The sequence below is a fragment of the Nomascus leucogenys genome, chromosome X (assembly GCF_006542625.1).
Source record: "Nomascus leucogenys isolate Asia chromosome X, Asia_NLE_v1, whole genome shotgun sequence".
Taxonomy (NCBI): domain Eukaryota; kingdom Metazoa; phylum Chordata; class Mammalia; order Primates; family Hylobatidae; genus Nomascus; species Nomascus leucogenys.
The window spans coordinates 127,206,785-127,228,486 of record NC_044406.1 but is presented as its reverse complement, the minus strand read 5'-3'; the positions used below and the strand labels follow the sequence as shown (position 1 = coordinate 127,228,486).

Here is a 21,702-nt window from a genome sequence, read left to right as displayed (position 1 = left end):
CTCCTTTTTAAACTTGTTTTTATGATTGTGGAGAGTATCTTACCATATTTCTGATACAGCTTCTGAACTTAGACTCTAACAGTTTATGGGTAGAGATAAGTCTTGGTTTTCATAGTATCCCCACTACTAAGAGCATGCTCCACAAGCAACTGCTCAGAGAATGTTTAGCAAATAGTCACTGAAGCTTTCATGTATTAAGATTTAATTTCTGCTACTTTCTTGAATAAGCCAAGCAAAGCCAGGTATATATCCTTAATTTGGAAGGAAAACAGAGTAACATGATAAGGATATGCAAATATCAACCATACTTCATTCTGTTCCACCATTTAATTGCAGAGTTATTTCAAATTTTAAAGAAAATTCTTATCCAAACACCACATTATACTGCTTCAGTTCATAAAATAAGACAGATTTTCCCTTTTTTTATGAAATATCAAACTCGTTCTCTTAAATCAGACAAACAGCAATACAAGTGTGAATAATATTCTTAAACTAAGATTCTGAAGTGAATTAAACCAATTGGAAGGAGAAGCATTTGTAAAATATACCCCCCACAAAAAAAATGTTAAACTCTTAAGTCACTCATATGAAACAGAAACAAAAAACACTGTGGTCCCTCCAGCTCCACTCTGGACCTCCACTGCCTAGAACCTCATCTGCCCTCTTCAAACACAGAGGGGGAATCTGCTTCAGACATTGCTCGGGACAGAAGTTGGTGGACATGACACTGGGGCTTGCACTGGCCATGGCAGTAGCATCATCTGTGGTGTCAATTATGGTCTGGGCTCTGTCTTCCGTATCTTTCAAAGCATTCATGTACCAGGATGGAAAGAAACTAGGGATGATACTGGATAGTTTGGATAAAAACTCTAAGACTTTTCTCTTGCTGGCCTCTGAATGGGCTCTTGGACCCCACAAGAATTCATAACGTGGAGGAGCACTGCTGGGCACCTCCCGGTACTCCAGGTACTTTCTCTGCACCCAATCTATAGTGAGCAGCTTTCTGGGATCCCCATATATAAAGTGCTCCCTCCCAGCACACACCCCTATTGCACTCAACACTTCCCAGATGACCTCCTCGGGGACACAGCTGCCCTTTATGAAGATCATACTGAGAATAAGAATCAGGAGACAGTTCTGGGGCATGCCCTGGTCATCAATCAGGCTTCCCTCGTAGGTGAGGTCTAATGTGTCTTCAAAGAAATAGGAGTGGTTGTCAGGGTCCATATCAGTCAGGCCAATGCCAAAAATTAGCTCTATGAACTCATGGGCTTTCCCGAAGATCATGGGAAAATAGTCCTTATACTTCTTGATGACAGTCGTCAGCATCTCTGCCTTTGTGACACGCTCTTTTGTTTGGTATTTGAGGAGAAGAAACTGCACCAACTCAGCCACCTTTTCATCCAGGGCATAGCTGGGCAAGGATTAACTTTCTGGCAAGGCATGCCAAGTAGCTGTATCCTCTTCTTCACTGCTGGACTCCTCATCCAATCGGGTCCACAAAAGAAGGGATGAGCAGGAGTTTAGAGGACTCTGGGGAGGACTCTGCGGAGGACCCTGGGGAGAGATCTTGGGAGGACCCTGGGGAGGAATCTCAGGAGGACTCTGGGGAAGAGGTGGCATCCCAGCAGCAGGCATATCCTCATCTTCTGGAGCACCCAGAATCAGAGTAGAGGGTAAGGATGAGGACAAGGAACAGGAGGAGAGGAATAAAAAGTGGAAAGAGGAAGAGGAAGTGGAGGAGGCATCCTCCTCTTCCTCATCTATGGAATCCTGTGCATCTACCAAGTCCTCTATCACACTCGGGTTCTGGAAGTCTTCCTCAAAGCTGAGGCGTGGAAGGTTTGGAAAGAGAAGCATGAGGCCTGTTCAGGAGCAGCAGGTAAACGTGTGAGCAGGGATAGGGATGATGGGATCCCACAGGCCTGAGGAAGAGGGACACTGCGAGTGGCCTCAGCTGAGAAACTCACCTATGATGGTTCTGACAAAGGCCGGCTTACAGCTCTTCTTCTCTTAAGGTGGTGCCCTAGGGCCTCACAGGTCGCCTGTCTTCCTAAGAGGTTTGCTCCCTCAGAACCTGTAGAAGGATGTGAGAAAGCACCTCGGGTCACAGATGCCAGGCAGAACCACAGTCTCTGGGACTGACAGTAGGTGGGTAGGGCCGGGTGCTTTGGGGTCTCCTCTGTTTGTGGGGGTGGGGCCCTTGGGACACAGGGCGTGCACTCACCTTGACTCCTGGCACTCACTGCCTGGGCCTCCTCTGCTGTGCTGACTTTAGGAAGTGTGCCTCACACCCAGGTCTTCAACTCCTGGTTCCTGGAGCAGCTGCAAGAGGAAGTGAGGGAGACTCTCAGGCTAAAGACTGCAAGCAGAGTCTTGGGCCTCCCAAGGCTGACAGCTGGGGCTGACCAGACTCTCAGAGCCCCACAGTTCTGGACTGTATGGTCCCATCAGAATTTAATTAGCATCCTCACCTTTTCTCAGACAGGGCCATGTCCCTACCACTCTTCTGGCCAAAACTCAGGGCGAACTCCACATCCCTGAGAGCAGCGGGGGGTAGTGAGGTGGTAGTGACTCTACCACGGGGGCAGTCGGGGTGGCCTCACGTCTGTTCTGATGCACGTGTGACCCCTCAGTCCTCACTCTTATCACCAGCAGGGCCTGGGAATCTTCCCTCTGCCAACCGGAGGCAGCTCCCTGTGCTGACTTGCCATGGGACCCTCAGACCAAGGCCTTCCCTCTCCCTACACCCCTCACCCAGCAATGGGAGGGCTGCCGCTCAGCATGAGCTGACTGGGGAGCTCTACGAGGGCTGATATGAGGAGCAGGGTGGGAATCTCTGGGAATCTGTCCTCTGAGGTGGGGGTTCCCCCAGTCCTCCTCAATGTCTTCCTATTTATTCCCTAGAGGGCCGGCACCTCCTCCCTTCTTCTGTTGTGGGGATGCCTCGGTCAGCCCTCGGCAGCCATCTTCCTGTATGTGGCCTGCAAGTCCTATGGCAGGGCAGGGCAGACCGGGGCTTTTTCTGTCCTTGGTGCGAAGTCCCTCAGTTCTCCCTTAGGGCCCTTACCTTGAGGATTGGCCAGGTCTAAGACGCTTCCCTCTGCTGACCTGAGTCCAGACTCCTCACAAAATGCCTCAGGTCTTTCAGACTCCCACAGTGCAAGTCAGGAAAGCACATCCTCGAACCCTGCCAAGGTTGACCAGGGATGACAGCAGAGGCAGAGTGGGGTGTGGCCTCCTCTCTATGGAAAAACCACCCCCCTCCTCTCCGCCTCCTTCCACCTTTTCCTGACCACTTCCCAGCACTCCGCTTCTTCCTGCCCTCCTCAGCGACCCCCCAACTCCTTTGTGCCCACCTCCCTACCCCCTCCCACCCGTTCCCGTCCTCCTCCCTGACCCCTCCCTCTCCTTAATGCCCACCTCCCCACCCCTTCCCACCGTTTCCTGTTCACCTACTGCCTCCTTTCACCTTTTATTGCCCATATTCCCACCACTCCCACTCCTTCCTGCCCACATTCCCACTCCTTCCCACCTTTTCCTACCCACCTCCCAACTTCCTCCCACCCCTTCGGGACTACCAACCTGCTCCCTTCCACCCCTTCCTGCCTACCTCCCAACTCCCACCTACTCCTGTCCACTTCCCTGCCCTTCGCCCACCTCTCCCTGCCCACCTCTCCGTTTTCACCTCGCCATCTGTTTTGTCCAGGGGTGACAGCAAGGAGTGGCTGGGTGACGCCTGGGCCTCCCCTCCATGTTGGGAGATCGCTGTCCTTCCACAGAGTTCCCTTCTTGCTTGTTGGCCAGCCTCAGGGCTCCTTTCTCTGCTTAACTGAAGCTACCCTCTGTCTGAAATGAGGTGGGAAGACCCCTCAGTCTTCCTCAAGGTTTTACTCCTTCCAGGGCTGGCACTCCCCTCTTCTCCTGTCCCGGCAGCAACAGCTGTTCTGTCATCCTCTAAAATCCATTCCAAAACCTTCTACTTTAAGTACCACCGTGTGTGAAGTTAATATAATCTCTCTCCTAACCTATGTCAAAGGCTCCCTTAGTTTTCTTATTTCCCTATCCTTGTCCCAGAAAAATCCATTGTCTTTTCAGCAGCCTGTGCGTGATCCCTTAAAAAATTATTTTTTAAATTTTATTAATGTTATTACTTTTTATTATAATTTTTATTAATTCTTAAAATACACTCATCAGATTTAACTATTATGTGAAATTATATGTATTTTGGCAAATGCATGGAGTTCCGTACCTACCAACCAAGTGTCACACTGACCAGTTCCATCACCCGAAAAGTCCCCTGTGCATCTCTTTTGAGGTCAGTCAAGGTACTTCTCCAAAGATTCTAGCAACTATACTCTGTTTTCAGTTCATATAGTTTTAACTTTCACAATTTGTCATATGAGTAGGCTCACAAAACATGGATTTAAAAGTCTGCCTGTATCATTTTTCATCTCAACTAGCAAGGAATGAGAATTCCTCTTGTTGCATATCCCCTCTTACATTTAGTATTTTAGATTTTCAGATTTCAGCCATTCTAATAAGCCTGTATTTGAATCTCCTTTGGTTTTTGTTTGCACCTTCCTAACGACAAATGACATTGGTCATCTTTTTATATGCCTTTTTCTGATTGGTATATTCTCTTCAAATCATTTGTGTCTTTTTAAAAACTAATAGACATCATTTTTAGAGCATTGCTAATCCAAAAATACAAAGAGAAAACTTCGTCAAAGTTACAGAGTTCTCACATATCTACGCCCCCCCTCCAATTCCTGCCCTGCCCTATGCACATACACAGACACACACACACACACACACACACACACACACACACACACTGTGTCTCCTATTATTTATATTTTGTATTATTATGGCATGTTTGCAACAACTGATGGACCTGTATTGGTACCTCATTATTAGGTCAAGTCCACAGTTTACATCAGGAATCACTCAACGTTGGGGATGCTATAGGTTTTGATAAATGTGTAATGGTGAGTATTCATCATTACAGTATCACCCAGACTTGTTACACCATTCTGAATCTCTTGTGTGCTCCACCTATCAATCCCCCTTGCCCCAACCCTAACCTCTCAGCCTCTGGAAGCCACTGATATTTTTAGTGTATTCATAATTAACTGTTTCTAAATATTGTATGATTGGAATCATACATTATGTAGCCTTTTAAGATTTTCTCCTTTCACTTAGCCTTATGCTTTTATGATTCCTCCAGGTCTCTCCTACTAACAATGACTGAAAGTTCCTGTTGCTCAACATACAGGTCAACATTTGATGTTTCGGTGTTTTGGATGTCAGCCATTCTCCTGGGTGTAGAGTGCTATCTCCTAGGTGCTTTAATTTGCACTTCTCTAATGCCATATGACATTGAACTCTTTAATATGCTCATTTTAAATTCCTATATATTCATTGTGTGTGTACCTGTTTATAGTTTTTGTCCACTTTAAATTGGGTTTTCTGTTTTCTTATGATTGGGTTTTCAGCGTTTTGTGCATATTTAAATATGTATCTTTTATCAGATATGTGTTTCACAAAACATTTATGCCAGTCTCTGGCTTGCCTTTTCATGATCTTAACAGTGACTTTTCAGAGTAAAAGTTTTTAGATTTAATTAAGTCCAATTTATCTCTTTTTTCTTAGGTAGCTAGTACTTTTAGTGTTGCATCTGAAAAAGCCATCATCAAAACCAAGGTTACCTAGGGTTTGCACCCATAAGTTTAACCAAATTTTGGCGTTACATGTAAAAAAGTCATCACCAAACCCAAAGTCACCTAGGGTTTGCCCCCATAAGTTTGACAAACCTTTAAAACTCTGATAAAATATGTTTGTGAATAAATGAATCATTTCCCCATAGACAGTTACGGGGAATAATAATCATTATTATTAAATAATGATTTCCTCTGTTAATGTGAGAGAATTAATTGGTGAAATATCTTAGGAAAACAGTAACATTTAAAAAATAGAAAATATTCATACTGACTCAGTTTCCTCTTTGAAATGCATTCCTTATAAGTAATTATATGTACTTGTCCCAGAATTTATGCTCAGAGATGTTGATTTTATTTACATGAATTATAGCCACAAAAGATAAACAAATATTTGTTTGTCAGAAGATTTGTTCAATTCGTTATTGCACAGAAATAAATTGGAATTCTAGGAAGTAGTCCCAAAAGTAAGACAGATCTATTAACATTTGTGCTGTCATGGAAAGATCTTGGATCCATTTCAATAAGTGATTATATTGGCATGTTAGGGGTGCCACAGCAATGTACCACAGCCTGGATGACACAAACAACAGAAATATATTGTCTCACAGTTTTGGAGTCTGGTAGTCAAAAAGCAAGGTGTATACAAGGTTGATTCCTTCTGAGGGCTGTGATGAAAAGTTATATTCCAGGCCTCTCTCCTTGCCTTGTAGATGGCTGTCTTCAGCCCATGTATGCTGACAGTATCATCCTTCTACTCGTATCTCTATGTCCAAATTTCCCCTTTTTAAAATGACTCCCATCATATTTGATTAGGGCCAGCATTAATAACCTCATTTTAACTTGATTGCCTCTGAAATGATCCTGTCTCCAAATAATGTCACATTTTTAATTTCAAGGTAGAACTTCAGGGGAATGCAACTGAACCTATCAGAGTGGCAAAGGCAAGTGGCATATTTATATGTATATCACTACTCAGGTTTAGTTATATTTATACACACATATATAAATATATATATATTTATAATATGCATATATATAAATATATACGTATACATGCATATATATAAATATGTATATTTATATATATGCATATATATACACACACATATACATTACCACATCTATCTTTTAAAAACTTGAAATTAGCTTTTAAAATTTACACACCACATTGTGGAAAGTTCTGAGTAGGGGGCTGAATTTTGGAGGAACTTTGCAGAGGAGATAATTGTGATTTCTATGTATTTTTGTCATTTTTTTGCAACAATAATATATGCAATATTTATTTGTAAGAAAAGCATGAAAGTAAGCCTAATAAAAGGAAGAGGAGCAGTGTAATAGTCAGATAAAGTAACAGTGAGCTAATGGAATGAAAACATTTCCTGAAATTTAAATGGTTTAACACAACAAGTTTATTTTTGTGCCTATAAATTCTGATTTTAGTTGGCAGGGTGTTATCGGCTGAATTATACCCCTTCCTCCAAATGCATACATACAAAGTCACTGCATTTGGAGATAGAGCCTTTGAAGAGGTAATTAAGGGAAAATAAGGTTTTATGGTTAGGATCTTATTCAATATGACTGGTGTCCCCACAAGAAGAGGAGATGAGGATACAGACACACAGAAAGAGGGACAACCATGTAAAAATTCAGTGAGAAGGTGGCCATCTGCAAGCCAAAGAGAGCCCACAGAAGAATTCAAACCAGTCAACATCTTGATCTTGGATTTTTTAGTCTCCAGAAATGTGAATAAATACATTTCTATTGTTTAACCACACAGTCTGTAGTATTTAGTTATGGAATAATAAACTAATCCATAGTGGGTCATGGCTCTCACGTCACCCAGGAATCCAAGCTGCTTTCACCTTGTAGTTCCACATCACAACAGATGTTAACTGCTGAACAGAAATGAAAACATTGGAATGATACACTGGCTTCTATCTAACTACAAATGAACCAACCATAAAGACAGGGTATACAAGATGGAGATGGGCACTTGCATTCTCTCCCATAAGCTGTTATGGTGCTCAACTAAAAGCAACTGTTATGATTTATGATAGTAAGTCTCCTCATTTTTAGAATTGTTTCTGGGAATGCCAACATTACCTTGAAATAATCCAACTTTTTCTTGCACCTACTAGGTGACTGGTAGTTTCAAATACAGAATTGCATCTAGGTTTAAAACAATTTTAGATGTCTTGGCAGGGACGGACAACCTTATTTCTCAATAGCACTTTTCTGCACTGTCCTTTTAACAATCAATAGAGGCCAGGTGTGGTGGCTCATGCCTGTAATTCCAGCACTTTGGGAGACTGAGGCAGGCAGATCACTTGAGGTCAGGAGTTTGAGACCAGCCTGGACAATATGGTGAAACCTATTTCTTCTAAAAAATAACAAAAATTAGCTGGGCTTTGTGGCACGCACCTGTAGTCCCAGCTACCTGGGAGGCTGAGGCAGGAAAATCACTTGAACTCGGGAGGCAGAGTTCACAGTGAGCCGAGTTCACACCACTACACTCCAGCCTGGGTGACAGAGCGAGACTCTGTCTCAAAAAATAAAAATAAAAAATAACCAATATGTAGTAGTCAGGATTCGCTAGAGGGACAGAACTAATGAGATAAATGTACATAGTAAGGGGAGTTTATTAAGGGAGTTAATACAACTCTCCTTCATACAACCAGAAATGCACCGATCCCCAATCCAAATGCTATTACATAAAGTTAGCATACTTAAATGCTGATATGAAGTCAACACATCTTATGTCACATGATAAAGGAAAATAAGAATAAAGATATTTTCTTTTATTATTATTATTATTATTATACTTTAAGGTTTAGGGTACATGTGCACAATTTGCAGGTTTGTTACATATGTATCCATGTGCCATGTTGGTGTGCTGCACCCACTAACTTGTCATTTAGCATTAGGTATATCTCCTAATGCTGTCCCTCCCCCCTCCCACCACCCCACAACAGTCCCTGGAGTGTGACGTTCCCCTTGCTGTGTCCATGTGTTCGTTCTCATTGTTCACTTCCCACCTATGAGTGAGAACATGCGGTGTTTGGTTTTTTGTCCTTGCGATAGTTTACTGAGAACGATGTTTTCCAGTTTCATCCATGTCCCTACAAAGGACATGAACTCATCATTTTTTATGGCTGCATAGTATTCCATGGTGTATATGTGCCACATTTTCTTAATCCAGTCTATCGTTGTTGGACATTTGGGTTGGTTCCAAGTCTTTGCTATTGTGAATAGTGCCGCAATAAACATACGTGTGCATGTGTCTTTATAGCAGCATGATTTATAGTCCTTTGGGTATATATCCAGTAATGGGATGGCTGGGTCAAATGGTATTTCTAGTTCTAGATCCCTGAGGAATCGCCACACTGACTTCCACAATGGTTGAACTAGTTTACAGTCCCACCAACAGTGTAAAAGTGTTCCTATTTCTCCACATCCTCTCCAGCACCTGTTGTTTCCTGACTTTTTAATGATGGCCATTCTAACTGGTGTGAGATGGTATCTCATTGTGGTTTTGATTTGCATTTCTCTGACGGCCAGTGATGATGAGCATTTTTTCATGTGTTTTTTGGCTGCATAAATGTCTTCTTTTGAGAAGTGTCTGTTCATGTCCTTCGCCCACTTTTTAATGGGGTTGTTTGTTTTTTTCTTGTAAATTTGTTTGAGTTCATTGTAGATTCTGGATATTTTCTTAGTACAAGTGTGTGCATGCACAAACATGTTTTTAACTAAAGGAAAGAAGGAAAAAATACTCATGACAATTACAGTCCTCGTTTCTGCAACTGGTCACGTGGTCGTAGCTGGTATTGATGACTACCTTCTTCTACTACCCATTCTGTATTCCATTTGCCTTCAGCAAGCGCCTTGGCAGGCTGTGGATTTTCTTCCTGGTGGAGTGAACCAAACTTTCATTCCTGAAGTTTCTGGGCCATTTGTAGTCCTACCTGGATTGGGCTGTTGTAGTTTCCCATTGACCTTAATCACAGGGCATGGTAATACTAAGAGATGCCCTAATGGATCTCCTGTATTCCTTGCATATTCTTTCTCACCTCCCTTGGAGACTAGTGGATTGATTTCATCTCGATAGCCTGGGTCAATCACCCCAGCAAACACTGTAACTCCCTTCTTAGCCTGTTGGCTTAAAAGTAGGAAGGGCCCAGAATGTCCAGGTGACAACCTTATTTTCCATTTTAATGGAATCATTGTTGTGTCTCCTGGTGGCAGCGTTTCTCCCTCTGGAAATAAGACCTCTAGGCCACCAGAACGTAATGCCATGGGAATAGGAAGCAAAAGTGTTGCTAGTGGGTCCCTAGGGGTGATGGTGAGTGAGGTTTCCACCCCTTGATTCCTGGACTCCTGAATCCTGACTATGGGAGAAACAATACCATATATTGAACACTAATTAAGAGCATACGGGGCCTTCTGGAAAACTTTGTCCCAGCCCTGCAAAGTATTGTCACCTAGTTGGCATTGTAACTGTGACTTCAAAAGGCCATTCCACTGTTCTATCAATGCAGCTGCTTCAGGATGATGGGGAACATGGTAAGACCAGCGAATTCCATGAGCATGAGCCCACTGCCACACTTCTTTAGCCATGAAGTGAGTGCTTTGGCCAGACGCAATGCTGTGTGGAATACCATGACAGTGAATAAGGCATTCTGTGAGTCCACAGATGGTAATCTTGGCAGAAGCACTGTGTACAGGACAGGCGAACCCATATCTGGAATAAGTGTCTGTTCCAGTGAAGACAAACTGCTGCCCTTTTCATGATGGAAGAGGTCCAATATAATCAACCTGCTACAAGGTAGCTGGCTGATCATCCTGAGGAAAGGTACCATATCGAGGGCTCAGTGTTGGTCTCTGCTGCTGGCAAGTTGGACACTCAGCAGTGGTCATAGCCAGGTCAGTGTTGGTGAGTGGAAGTCCATGTTGCTGAGCCCATGCATAACCTCCACCCCTGCCACTATGGCCACTTTGTTCATGGGCCTATTGGGAGATGACAGGGATGGCTGGGGAAAGAGGCTGAGTGGTGTCCACAGAACGGCTCATACTATCCACTTGATTATTAACATGCTCCTCTGCTGAGGTCACCCATTGGTGAGCACTCACATGGGATACAAATATCTTCACAGTTTTTGACCACTCAGAAAGGTACACCTGCATACCTTTTCACCAAATTTCTTTGTCACCAATTTTCCAGTCATGCTTCTTCCAAGTCCCTGACCTTCCAGCCAAACCATTGGCTACAGCCCATGCATAAGTATATCATCGCACATCTGGCCATTTCTCCTTCCATGCAAAGTGCAAAACCAGGTGCAATGCTCGAAGTTCTGCCCACTTAGAAGTCCCTTCACCACTGTCCTTCAGGGATGTCCTAGAAAGGGGCTATAGTGCTGCAGCTGTCCACTTTTGGCTGGTGCCTGCATATCGTGCCCTAGTTTTCTCTTCCTTCATCAGCTGATCATAGGGAACTGTCCATGGGGCCAGCAGTGCAGGCTGGGGGAGAGACAGCAGGGTGGCAGGGGTGGAGACCGTGGGCATTTTTGCCACTTCCTTATGTAACTTACTTGTGTCTTCAGGACCTGCTCAAACCCAATCACATATATACTATTTCCATTTGATGATGGAATGCTGCTGTGCATGACCAACTTTATGGCTAGATGGGACAGAAAGCACCCAGTTCATGATAGGCAGTTCAGGCTGCAGGGTGATTTGATGACCTACAGTCAAATATTCAGTTTCCCCCAAAACCCAGTAACAGGCCAAGAGCTGTCTCTCAAAAGGAGAGTTGTTATCTGCAGAGGATGGCAGGGCCTTGCTCCAAAATCCTAGAGGCATCTGCTGTGACTCACCAATGGGGGCCTGCCAAAAGGTTTAAACAGCATCCCTATCTGCCCCTGATACCTCAAGCAGCATTGGATCTGTGGCAGAGCAGCTTGCACAGCAGCCTGGACCTGTTGCAGAGCCTTCTCCTCTTCTGAACCTCACTCAAAACTGGTAGCCCTTTGGGTCACTCGATAAATGAACCAGAGTAACACACCCAAATGAGGAATGTGTTGCTTTCATAATCCAAATAGGCCCACTAGGCATTGTGCCTCTTTCTTGGAGGGGCCTCATGCAGCAACTTATCCTTCACCTTATAAGGAATATCTCAACTGCCCCCACACCACTACACCCCTAGAAATTTGACTGAGGTAGAAGGTCCCTGAATTTTAGTCAGATTATTTCCCATACTCTGGAATGCAAATGTCTCACCAATAAGTCCAATGTGTTTGCTACTTCTCGCTCACTGGATCCAATCGGCATAATGTCATCAATGTAATCGACCAGTGTGATATCTTGTGTAAGAGAAAATAGATCAAGGTCTCTCCTAATAAGATTATGACACAAAGCAGGAGAGTGGATGTACCCCTGAGGTACGACAGTAAAGGTATATTGCTGGCCCTGCCAGCTGAAGGCAAATTGCTTCTGGTGGGCCTTATGGACAGGAATGGAGAAAAAGGCATTTGCCAAATCAGTGGCTGCATCCCAGGTATCAGGAGATGTGTTAATTTGCTCAAACAATGAAACCACATCTGGTACATCAGCTGCAATTGGAGTCACCACTTGGGTAAGCTTACAATAATCCACTGTCATTCTCCAAGATCCATCTGTCTTCTGCACAGGCCAAATGGGAGGGTGGAAGGGGGATGTGGTGGGAATCACCACCTCTGCGTATTTCAATTCCTTGATGGTGGCATTAATCTCCACAATCCCTCCAGGGATGCGCTATTGTTTTTGATTTATTATTTTTCTAGGTAGAGACAGCTCTAATATCTTCCATTTGGCCTTTCCCTTCCCTTCATAATAGCCCTTCATAATAGCCTTTCCCTTCATAATAGCCCTCACCCTCCCAGTCAGGGAGCCAATGTAGGAGTTCTGCAAGCTGCTAAGTATGTCTATACCAATTATACATTCTGGCACTGGGAAAATGGCCACAGGATGAGTCCAGGGACCCACTGGACCGTCTGTAAGTCGAACCTGAGCTAAATATTTATTAATTATCTCACCCCCAAAAGCCCCTACTTTAACTGGAGGACCAAAATGTCATTTTGGGTCCCCTGGAATCAATGTCAGCTCAGAGCCAGTGTCCAGTAGTCCTGAAATGTCTAATTATTTCCCTTTCCCCAATGCACAGTTACCCTGGTAAAAGGCCAGAGGTGTCCTTGGGGAAGGATGGGAGAAAGATTCACAGCATAAATTGTTGATAGTGTAGTGGAGTCCTTCCTCAAGGGGACCAAGCCTCCCCTTCATTCAGGGGGTTCTGGGTCTGTAAACTGGCTCAAGTCTGGAAATTGAGGGGCCGTTATTCTCTGTTTTTATAATTTGAATTAGTTTTTTGTCCACTTAACTGGAAGTTTTCTGCTTATATAAATTAAGTAGGAAAGCAGCAGGCTTCCTATCAATTTCACTTCTAGAAATACTGTGATTAATTAGCCAATGCCAGAGCTCTACAAGAGTCAAACTATTCTGATTGCTGCTTTGCCTCTGCTGTCCATTATGGTAGCTATACCCGCCTTGCCTTTGATGGTGGAGTGCTGCCATTTGACCCCTGCACCTCGGGATACAATTATTCCCATTGCATTTAAATTTTATAGTTGAGTGACTAAAATTCCCACTGTTAGATCTGGCATACAGAGAAGAGCAATCCCTACAGATCTCTTCAAAGATGCAGGTGCTGCCCTCACAAATCTGTTTCACAAAGGATTGGTCAAGGATATATCTTCCGGACCCTCTCAGCTGGGATGAGCAGGTCTAAAATGACTAATCCACTCCAGCCTCCCAATTTCCCTAAGCATTTGGATCCCCTCCTCTACATTAAACCAAGGCAAGAAATCAGGCATTTCCAGATTACTCACAGTGGGCCATCTTTTAATCCATATTTCAGCTAACCAAGCAAGTACACTATTAGAACCTTTTTTTTTTTTTTTTTTTTTTGAGACGGAGTCTCACTCTATCACCCAGGCTGGAGTGCAGTGGCATGATCTTGGCTCACTGCAACCTCTGCCTCCCGGGTTCAAGCAATTCTCTGCCTCAGCCTCCTGAGTAGCTGGGATTACAGGCACCCACCACCACACCCAGCTAATTTTTATATTTTTAGTAGAGACGGGGTTTCACCATGTTGGCCAGGCTGGTCTTGAACTCCTGACCTCATAATCCACCCGCCTCAGCCTCCCAAAGTGCTGGGATTACATGCATGAGCCACTGAGCCCGGCCTTAGAACCTTTTTTAACTCCCCAAGCTGCAACATTAAATGCAGAATCCCTACTTAGAGGACCCAAATCAATAAATTCAGTCTGATTAAACTCTGTGTTCCTTCCACCATTATCCCACACCCTTAATATCCATTCCCATGCCTGTTCTCCAGATTTCTGCTTATATAATTTAAAAAACTCAAGCAGTTCTTTTCGAGTGTAGTGCACCTCCTCATGGGGTCAAACTCTGAACTTCACCTCTAGGGGCCTGCCAGGACTTTAGTCTAGTTATAGATCTAGAAACAAACAGGGATGTTGGGGGTGGGTCCTGAGGAGAAGCAACATTATCTTGCCTGGCAACTGCCTCAGAGGAGGCCATCACTGTTGACTCAGGCAGCACGGGGTTTATCTCCTCAGACAAAGGTGGAAATTTCAGGTCTTTCTCTACAGGAGATAAGACTCTCACTCAGGGCAATCTTAGCAGATTCGAGGCTCAGTATCTGCTTCTGGAGCCAGGAGTTAGAATCCCTGAGTTCATCATTTTCTTTCATCCCTTTGTCCAGTGCATTTAGGAGCAACCAACCAACTTCATTATGTTCCTTCATTCTCCACATATGGTCAAAGGTATTAAATACAGGGTCACTAAACTTTTTTCTCACAAGCAGTTAATCAGGAGTGTCAAATGCCTTTATTTTGCATAATTCTCTAAACAGTTCACGCCAAAGACTATCAGTGTTCTCCATGCCATTAGAATTAGAGTCTTTAGCATTTTGGGGTCTAATCACATTAAGCATCCAACTCCAGAAACCCCAAAACCAATGAAAGACCTCCATTCTTAATATTCTATTTCTCTAGAACCACTCCTGGTACAAAAATCTGTATTACTCAGGGTTTTCTAGAGGGATAGAACTAATAGGATAGATGTATATATAAAGGGGAATGTATTATGGAGTTTATTAACTCCCATGATCGTGAGGTCCCACAATAGGCCATCTGCAAGCTAAGGAGCAAGGAAGCCAGTCCAAGTCCCAATGCTGAAGAACTTGGAGTCCGATGTTAGAGGGCAGGAAGCATCCAGCACAGGAAAAAAAGTGTAGGTTGGGAGGCTAAGCCAGTCTAGCCTTTTCACATTCTTCTGCCTGCTTTTTATTCTGGTCCTACTGGCAGCTGATTAGATTGTGCCCATGCAGATTAAGGGTGGATCTGCCTTTCCCAGCCCACTGACTCAAATGTTAATCTCCTTTGGCAACACCCTCACAGACATACCCAGGAACTATACTTTGCATCCTTCAATCCAATCCAGTTGACACTCAGTATTAACCATCACACAATATAATCTCTTTAGACTGAGAATTCTCTCACTGCTTTTGGTATATGGTAAATATCCTACCATGAGAGACTCTAATACCCTGTACATGACTGAACATTCCTGAGCAGCTGTACGTGTGCCTGTGGCACACTGCAAACCAAGATTTTCTGTGGGGCAGGTACACAGAAAAGAGACAATGGAAGGATGGTTAACCATAATTTTCTTTTCTCATCAGAGCTAGCCTGTCTGTCAAGGAACCCTTGTTCCCTCCTAAGCAGTATTAAGGATTTTGTTATTGTTCTGTTTTTAGAAATTCAGCTCCTTGTAATTTATTTTAAAAAGTGATTTCCAAAATGTTATCTCATATACCAAGTTTATGAAGGAAGCTTTGCTTTTCGACCACCTAGTATAGCTCATTCATCTGTGTATCTCTTCAGTGGCCTGCTTCAAACAATGCTACTACAAATATCATATATTAAGATCCTAATACAAATATCAAATATTAGGATGATCTCAAAAACTCTATCTCTTACCCTAAGATTACATCCCTAGAACCAGTATGTTATGTGGCAAATCAGATTCTACTCACCACCCTATGTGGGAGTATTTTGAGAGTGTTTGAGGATGCCCAGGATGGATATGGAATTGTCACTATCCAAACTGAAAATTTACATCAAAGTGCTGCTATTACACAGGAGCCAGGAGGGAGGGATGGTTCAGTCAGGGAACTTCTGCAGGGATGAGGAGGCATCTATGTCAGAGGAAGGACTGATGATTCTGGGCTGTTACACTGGAAGCAGGGCACAGCCTTCACAGAGAGATTGTAGGGATGAGCTGGTCAGCAGGACAGGTTCCAGAGTTGCTCAAGAGAGCACACAGGGGAGATCAAAAGGAGGGTACTGTAAAGCGGGAAAATGCTGAGGCTGGACATAACTGCTGGCACCTGGACAGAGTCAGCTCTCAAGAAACCTAGGGCTCAGAATAGGAGTTCCTTAGGTAAATAAAGTCCACGATGATCCCCACGTTGTATTTATTCTCATTGTCACCCTACTTCTCTAGTCCTATCTGAATATCTTGGCCATAGGGTTCATCTTTATGTCACCTGAGAAATGTTAAGAATTGTGAAGAGAAGTAGCTTAACAGGCAAAGACCTTCCTGAGGCTGGGAGGAGCAGAGATGGTATGTGCCTAGATCAATTCACAGTAGGTTTCATGTTCCAGCCCTGTCACATTCTAGCCATGTGAACTTGGAGGAATTCATTAAGCACGATGAGCCTCAGGTTCTTCATCTGGGTAAAATGGGTTGGATAAGTCCTTTATTGTAGATGTGCTGGAATGTACATAATATGAATAAAACACCTGTCACGGTGACTGGCATGTATTGGAATTTTAATAAATGGCGGTCGTTATCAATAGAATTAAAACTTCAAAGTCTACCACTGTCTTTTATGAAAAATTCAGCTCTTGTTTTTTGTTATCTGAAACATCTCAGAGAAGATGTAGGTGAATATGTCATGAAATACCAACTCAACCAAAATTTCAGCTTCATAAATACAACTCAGTACATTTTCTTTCTGAAATAGTATATTATATAACATGGGTAAAGGGAGAATTCCCCAGGTGGAATGCAGCTGAAAGATCCTAGAATTTGAATCAAGGACCAACTCCTTTTCACCTTCCCCTTTGCTCATCCATCCAAACAACTATTTCTATTTATCCTCCACTAAGAATCTAGCCCTTGCTTACAGTTGCCCACATTACATTAAAAATAACCTAATTAAATGACCTTTCAATGGAATGGACTCTGGCTCTCCCAGGCTAGGAAAATGAGTGCCAGCCTAGAAGATTCTGGGCAGCATTTCAAGGAATTATCGCCTTATTTCTCAGGAAACCCTTGCAAATGATGGGTATCAATCACCTAGTTCTTGCACTGTGTTCAAGCTCACCAGTTAGAGAGCTGCAGGACACCTTCCATTACTTCCCCATATGGAGACTCCTCTCTGCCTCATCTTCCACCCAGAAGGAACTGCTCAGAGCAGTTTTCCATCGCAGGCTTTTTTCTCACCTTCTGAGAGTCTGGGCCCTGCCACCACCCAGCTTCATAACAATCAGCTCCCACAGAAGCACCTGCAGTTTCCCGAAGCCCCAAACTACCTTAGCTCAGGGCCTTTATTCTTGAAGACTCCATCTGGAGTCTCACCTCCCCACTCTTTTTAAACTTATGTTTGTAGAGAGCATCTTACCACCTTCTTGACATGGCTTCTGCTCTTAGACTCTACCGTTTTATAGGTAAGGCATAATTCTTGCTTTTCATTGTATCCCCACTATTAAGAGTCCCCTCTGCAAGCAAATGCTCACAGAATGTTAGCCAAATAAAGCAGTCAGAGATGCTTTTATTTATTAACATTTAATTTCTGCTGCTTTCTTGAATGAGCTAAGCAAAGCCAGGTCTATTTCTTTAATTTTCAAGAACAACAGCATAAATGGGATAAGGAAATGTAACTATTCACCATCCTTTATTTTGTTCCACTATTTAACTGCTGAGTTCTTACACAATTTAAAGAAAATTCCTAGTACAATATCATGTTATCCTGTTATAGATCACAAAATAAGAGACAAGCTTTTTCCATTTTTTTTATAAAATATCAAACTGTTACTCTTAAACTACATAAACAGCAATACATGTGTGACTAATATTTATAAAATAATATTCTGAAGCTAATTCAACCTACTATTAAAAGGAAAATCATTCAAACAGTACACAAAAGGAAAAGAGGTAAATCTCTCTCTCCCATATGGAACAGAAATGCAAAGAACACTGTATTGTTCCCTCAAGCCCCACCCGGGCCCTCCACTACCTAGGACCTTGACTGCCCTCTTCAAACACAGAGGTAAGAAACGGCCCTGTACTTCACTCAGGACAGGAGAAGTTTCTGGAGATGACACGGAACCTTGCACTGGCCATGGCAGTAGCATCATTTTTGGTGTCAATTATGGCCTGGGCTCTGTCTTCCACATCTTTCAAAGCATCCTTGGAAGAGATTGGAAAGGAACTAGAGATGGTATTGTTTCACATGACCAAAATCTCACTACTTTCCTCTTGCTAGTTTCTGAATGGGCTCTAGGACCCCACAGGAATTCATAACGTGGAGAAGCACTACTGGGCACATGCCGCTACTCCAGGTAATGTCCCTGCACTCAGACTTTAGTGACGAGCTCCCTGGGCTCCCCACAGATGAATTGCCCCCTCTGAGCACACACTCCTATTGCATTCAGCACTTCCCAGATGACCTCCTCAGATGCACCATTGCCCTTTCTGAAGATCACACTCAGAATAAGAATCAGGAGGCGGTTCTGGGGCATGCCCCTCTCATCACTCCGACTCCCCTCACAGGTGAGGTCTAATGTGTTTACAAAGACATAGGAATGGTCGGGGCCCACTTCTGTCAGGGAAATGCCAAAAAGAATCTCTATGAACTCACGGGCTTTCCTGAAGATCACAGGAAAGTAGCCCGTGTATGTGTTGATGACATTCATCAGCATCTCTGCTTTTATGACAGGCTCTTTTGCTTGATATTCGAGAAGAAACCACACCAACTCGTCCACCTTTTCCTCCAGTATACAAGTGAACAAGGGCTCACTCTCTGGCAAGCTGTGCCAGGTACTTGTATCTTCATCTTATTGGCTTCTAGGCTCTTCACTGAATGGGCTCCATAAAGTGGAGGAGGAGCAGAAGGACAGGGAACCCTGGAGAGGACCCTGGGGAGGACTCTCAGGAGGATTCTGGGGAAGAGGCAGCATCCCAGCAGCCAGCTACTCCTTCTCCTCCTCATGAGCACCAAGAATCAGAGTAGAGGATGAGGAGGAGGAGGAGGAGGAGGAGGAAGAGGAGAAAGAGGAGGAGAAGGAGGAAGAAGAGAAGGAAGAGGAGGGGAATAATAAGTAGAAAGAGGAAGAGGAAATGGAGGAGGTTTTCTCCTCTTCCTCCTCTGTGGAATCCTGTGCATCTACCAAGTTCTCTATCACAATTTGGTTCTGGAAGTCTTTCTCAAAGTTTCCACTAGGAACATTTCAAAACACAGGCATAACGTCTTCCTCAGGAGCAGGAGGTAAATGTGTGAGCAGGGATGTGGATGATGGCATCCAACAGGCCTGAGGGAGAGAGGGACACTGCGAGTGGCCTCAGCTGAGAAACTCACCTATGATGGCTCTGACAAAGGCTGGCTTACAGCTCTTCTTCTCTTAAGGTGGTGCCCTAGGGCCTCACTGGTCACCTGTCTTCCTAGGGGGGTTGTCCCCTGGGAACCTGTAGGAGGATGTGAGAAAGCACCTCAGGGCACAGCTGGCAGGCAGAGCCTGAGGCACCAGGAATGGCAGTAGGCGGCTATGGCCAGGTGCTGCCGGGTCTGCTCTGTTTGTGGGGGTGGGGCCCTTGGGACACAGTCAGGGCGTCGTGCACTCACCTTGACTCCTGGCACTCACTGCCTGGGCCTCCTCTGCTGTGCTGACTTTAGGAAGTGTGCCTCACACCCAGGTCTTCAACTCCTGGTTCCTGGAGCACCTGCAAGAGGAAGTGAGGGAGACTTTCAGGCTAAAGACTGCAAGCAGAGTCTTGGGCCTCCCAAGGCTGACAGCTGGGGCTGACCAGACTCTCAGAGCCCCACAGTTCTGGACTGCATGGTCCCATCAGAATTTAATTAGCATCCTCACCTTTTCTCAGACAGGGCCATGTCCCTACCACTCTTCTGGCCAAAACTCAGGGCGAACTCCACATCCCTGAGAGCAGCGGGGGGTAGTGAGGTGGTAGTGACTCTACCACGGGGGCAGTCGGGGTGGCCTCACGTCTGTTCTGATGCACGTGTGACCCCTCAGTCCTCACTCTTATCACCAGCAGGGCCTGGGAATCTTCCCTCTGCCAACTGGAGGCAGCTCCCTGTGCTGACTTGCCATGGGACCCTCAGACCAAGGCCTTCCCTCTCCCTACACCTCTCACCCAGCAATGAGAGGGCTGCCACCCCGCCTGAGCTGACTGGGGAGCTCTACGAGGGCTGATATGAGGAGCAGGGTGGGAATCTCTGGGATCTGTCCTCTGAGGTGGGGGTTCCCCCAGTCCTCCTCAGTCTTCCTATTTATTCCCTAGAGAGCCGGCACCTCCTCCCTTCTTCTGTCATGAGGACGTGTCCCTCAGCCCTTGGTTGCCCTTTTCCTGTCTGCGACCTACAATCTCACAACAGGTAGAGGGCAGGCAAGAGCTTCTTCTTTCTGTGGTGGGAGGTCCCTCAGTTCTCCCTTAGGGCCCTTACCTTGAGGATTGGCCAGTTCTAAGAGTCTTCTGTCTGCTGATCTCAATTGAGCCTTCTCACAAAATGCCCCAAATACTTCAGACTCCCAGTGGGGTTAGGTCTCCTCTCTATGGAGGAACCACCCCTCACCTCTCTACCTCCTTCCCACACTTTCCTGACCACCTCCCGGCCCTTCTCCACCCCTTCCTGCCCATCTCCTGGGCCCCCTCTACCCCTTCCTGCCTACCTCCCCGACCCTTTCCACCCCTTCCTGCCCACCTCTCGGTATCCCTCCACCTTTTCCTGCTCACTTCAAGCCCCTCGTCCATATTTCCCTGCCCACCTCCCTGCTTTCTCCCCCCACATCCTTTTTTCCAGGGCTGACAGCAGGAAGGGGAAGGGTGCAGCCTGCGCCTCCCCTCCATGTTGGAAGGTCACTGTCCTTCCACAGAGTTTTCTTCTCGTTGAGTGGCCAGTCCTGGGGTTCCTCCCTCTGCTTAACTGAAACTGCCCTCCTCAGAGAAAACTTCCCCTCCGGCTGACTCCCAAAATGCAAGTCAGAAAGTTGTAAATATGGGGACCCTGATGGGCTCCTCCAGAGCTGGCAGCAGGCACAGGGACAGGGGAGGGGCACTACCAGTCATGGGTGTTCTCTTCCTGCCTTCCTGAGAGGCTGTGCCTGGACTCCTGAAACCGCCTGGCCTCCCTGCCTCTGTGCAACTGAGTCTTTCACCTCCAAATAAGCCCCTCCCATCCCTGAGACCTGCAAGGTAGAAGAGAGGGAGAATCACACCCATCCACAGTGGGGTGGGGCCTCCCAGACCCAAGGCAGGACTCTGGTGTCCTTTTACTGAAATGGGGTGGGCGGGACTCTCTGTTTTCCTGCAGTTATTATTCCTGACATGGCCTGGGAGCTCTTCCCCTGCTGTCCAGAGACTATGTTCTTCAGATCAAGGTTCCCACTTCCATGAGACGCCCCCCAAGACGAAGTGAAAAGTGCTAGCGTCTCTGACTGAGGGCCCTGCCCAAGGCCTCCCAGGGGTAAAAACAGGGCCTGGATTTGTGTGTCCTTCCGTTTCTTGGGAGGGATGTCTCACCAGTCCTTCCTCTGTGTCATCCTGGGGATGCCTGGAAGGG

At 45.1% G+C, this 21,702-nt stretch overlaps 1 protein-coding gene and 1 pseudogene across 1 annotated transcript; both read right to left on the bottom strand.

Moving 5' to 3' along the window:
- Nucleotides 1-835: 835 nt before the first annotated feature.
- On the bottom strand, nt 836-1,860 carry LOC115833328 (melanoma-associated antigen C3-like). The gene is given in 2 exon segments (XM_030807436.1): nt 836-877; nt 880-1,860. Coding segments are annotated over 2 exon segments (1,023 nt in total).
- Nucleotides 1,861-18,194: 16,334 nt separating this feature from the next.
- LOC115833229 lies at nt 18,195-18,826 on the bottom strand (annotated as a pseudogene).
- Between the last annotated feature and the right edge of the window lie 2,876 nt (nt 18,827-21,702).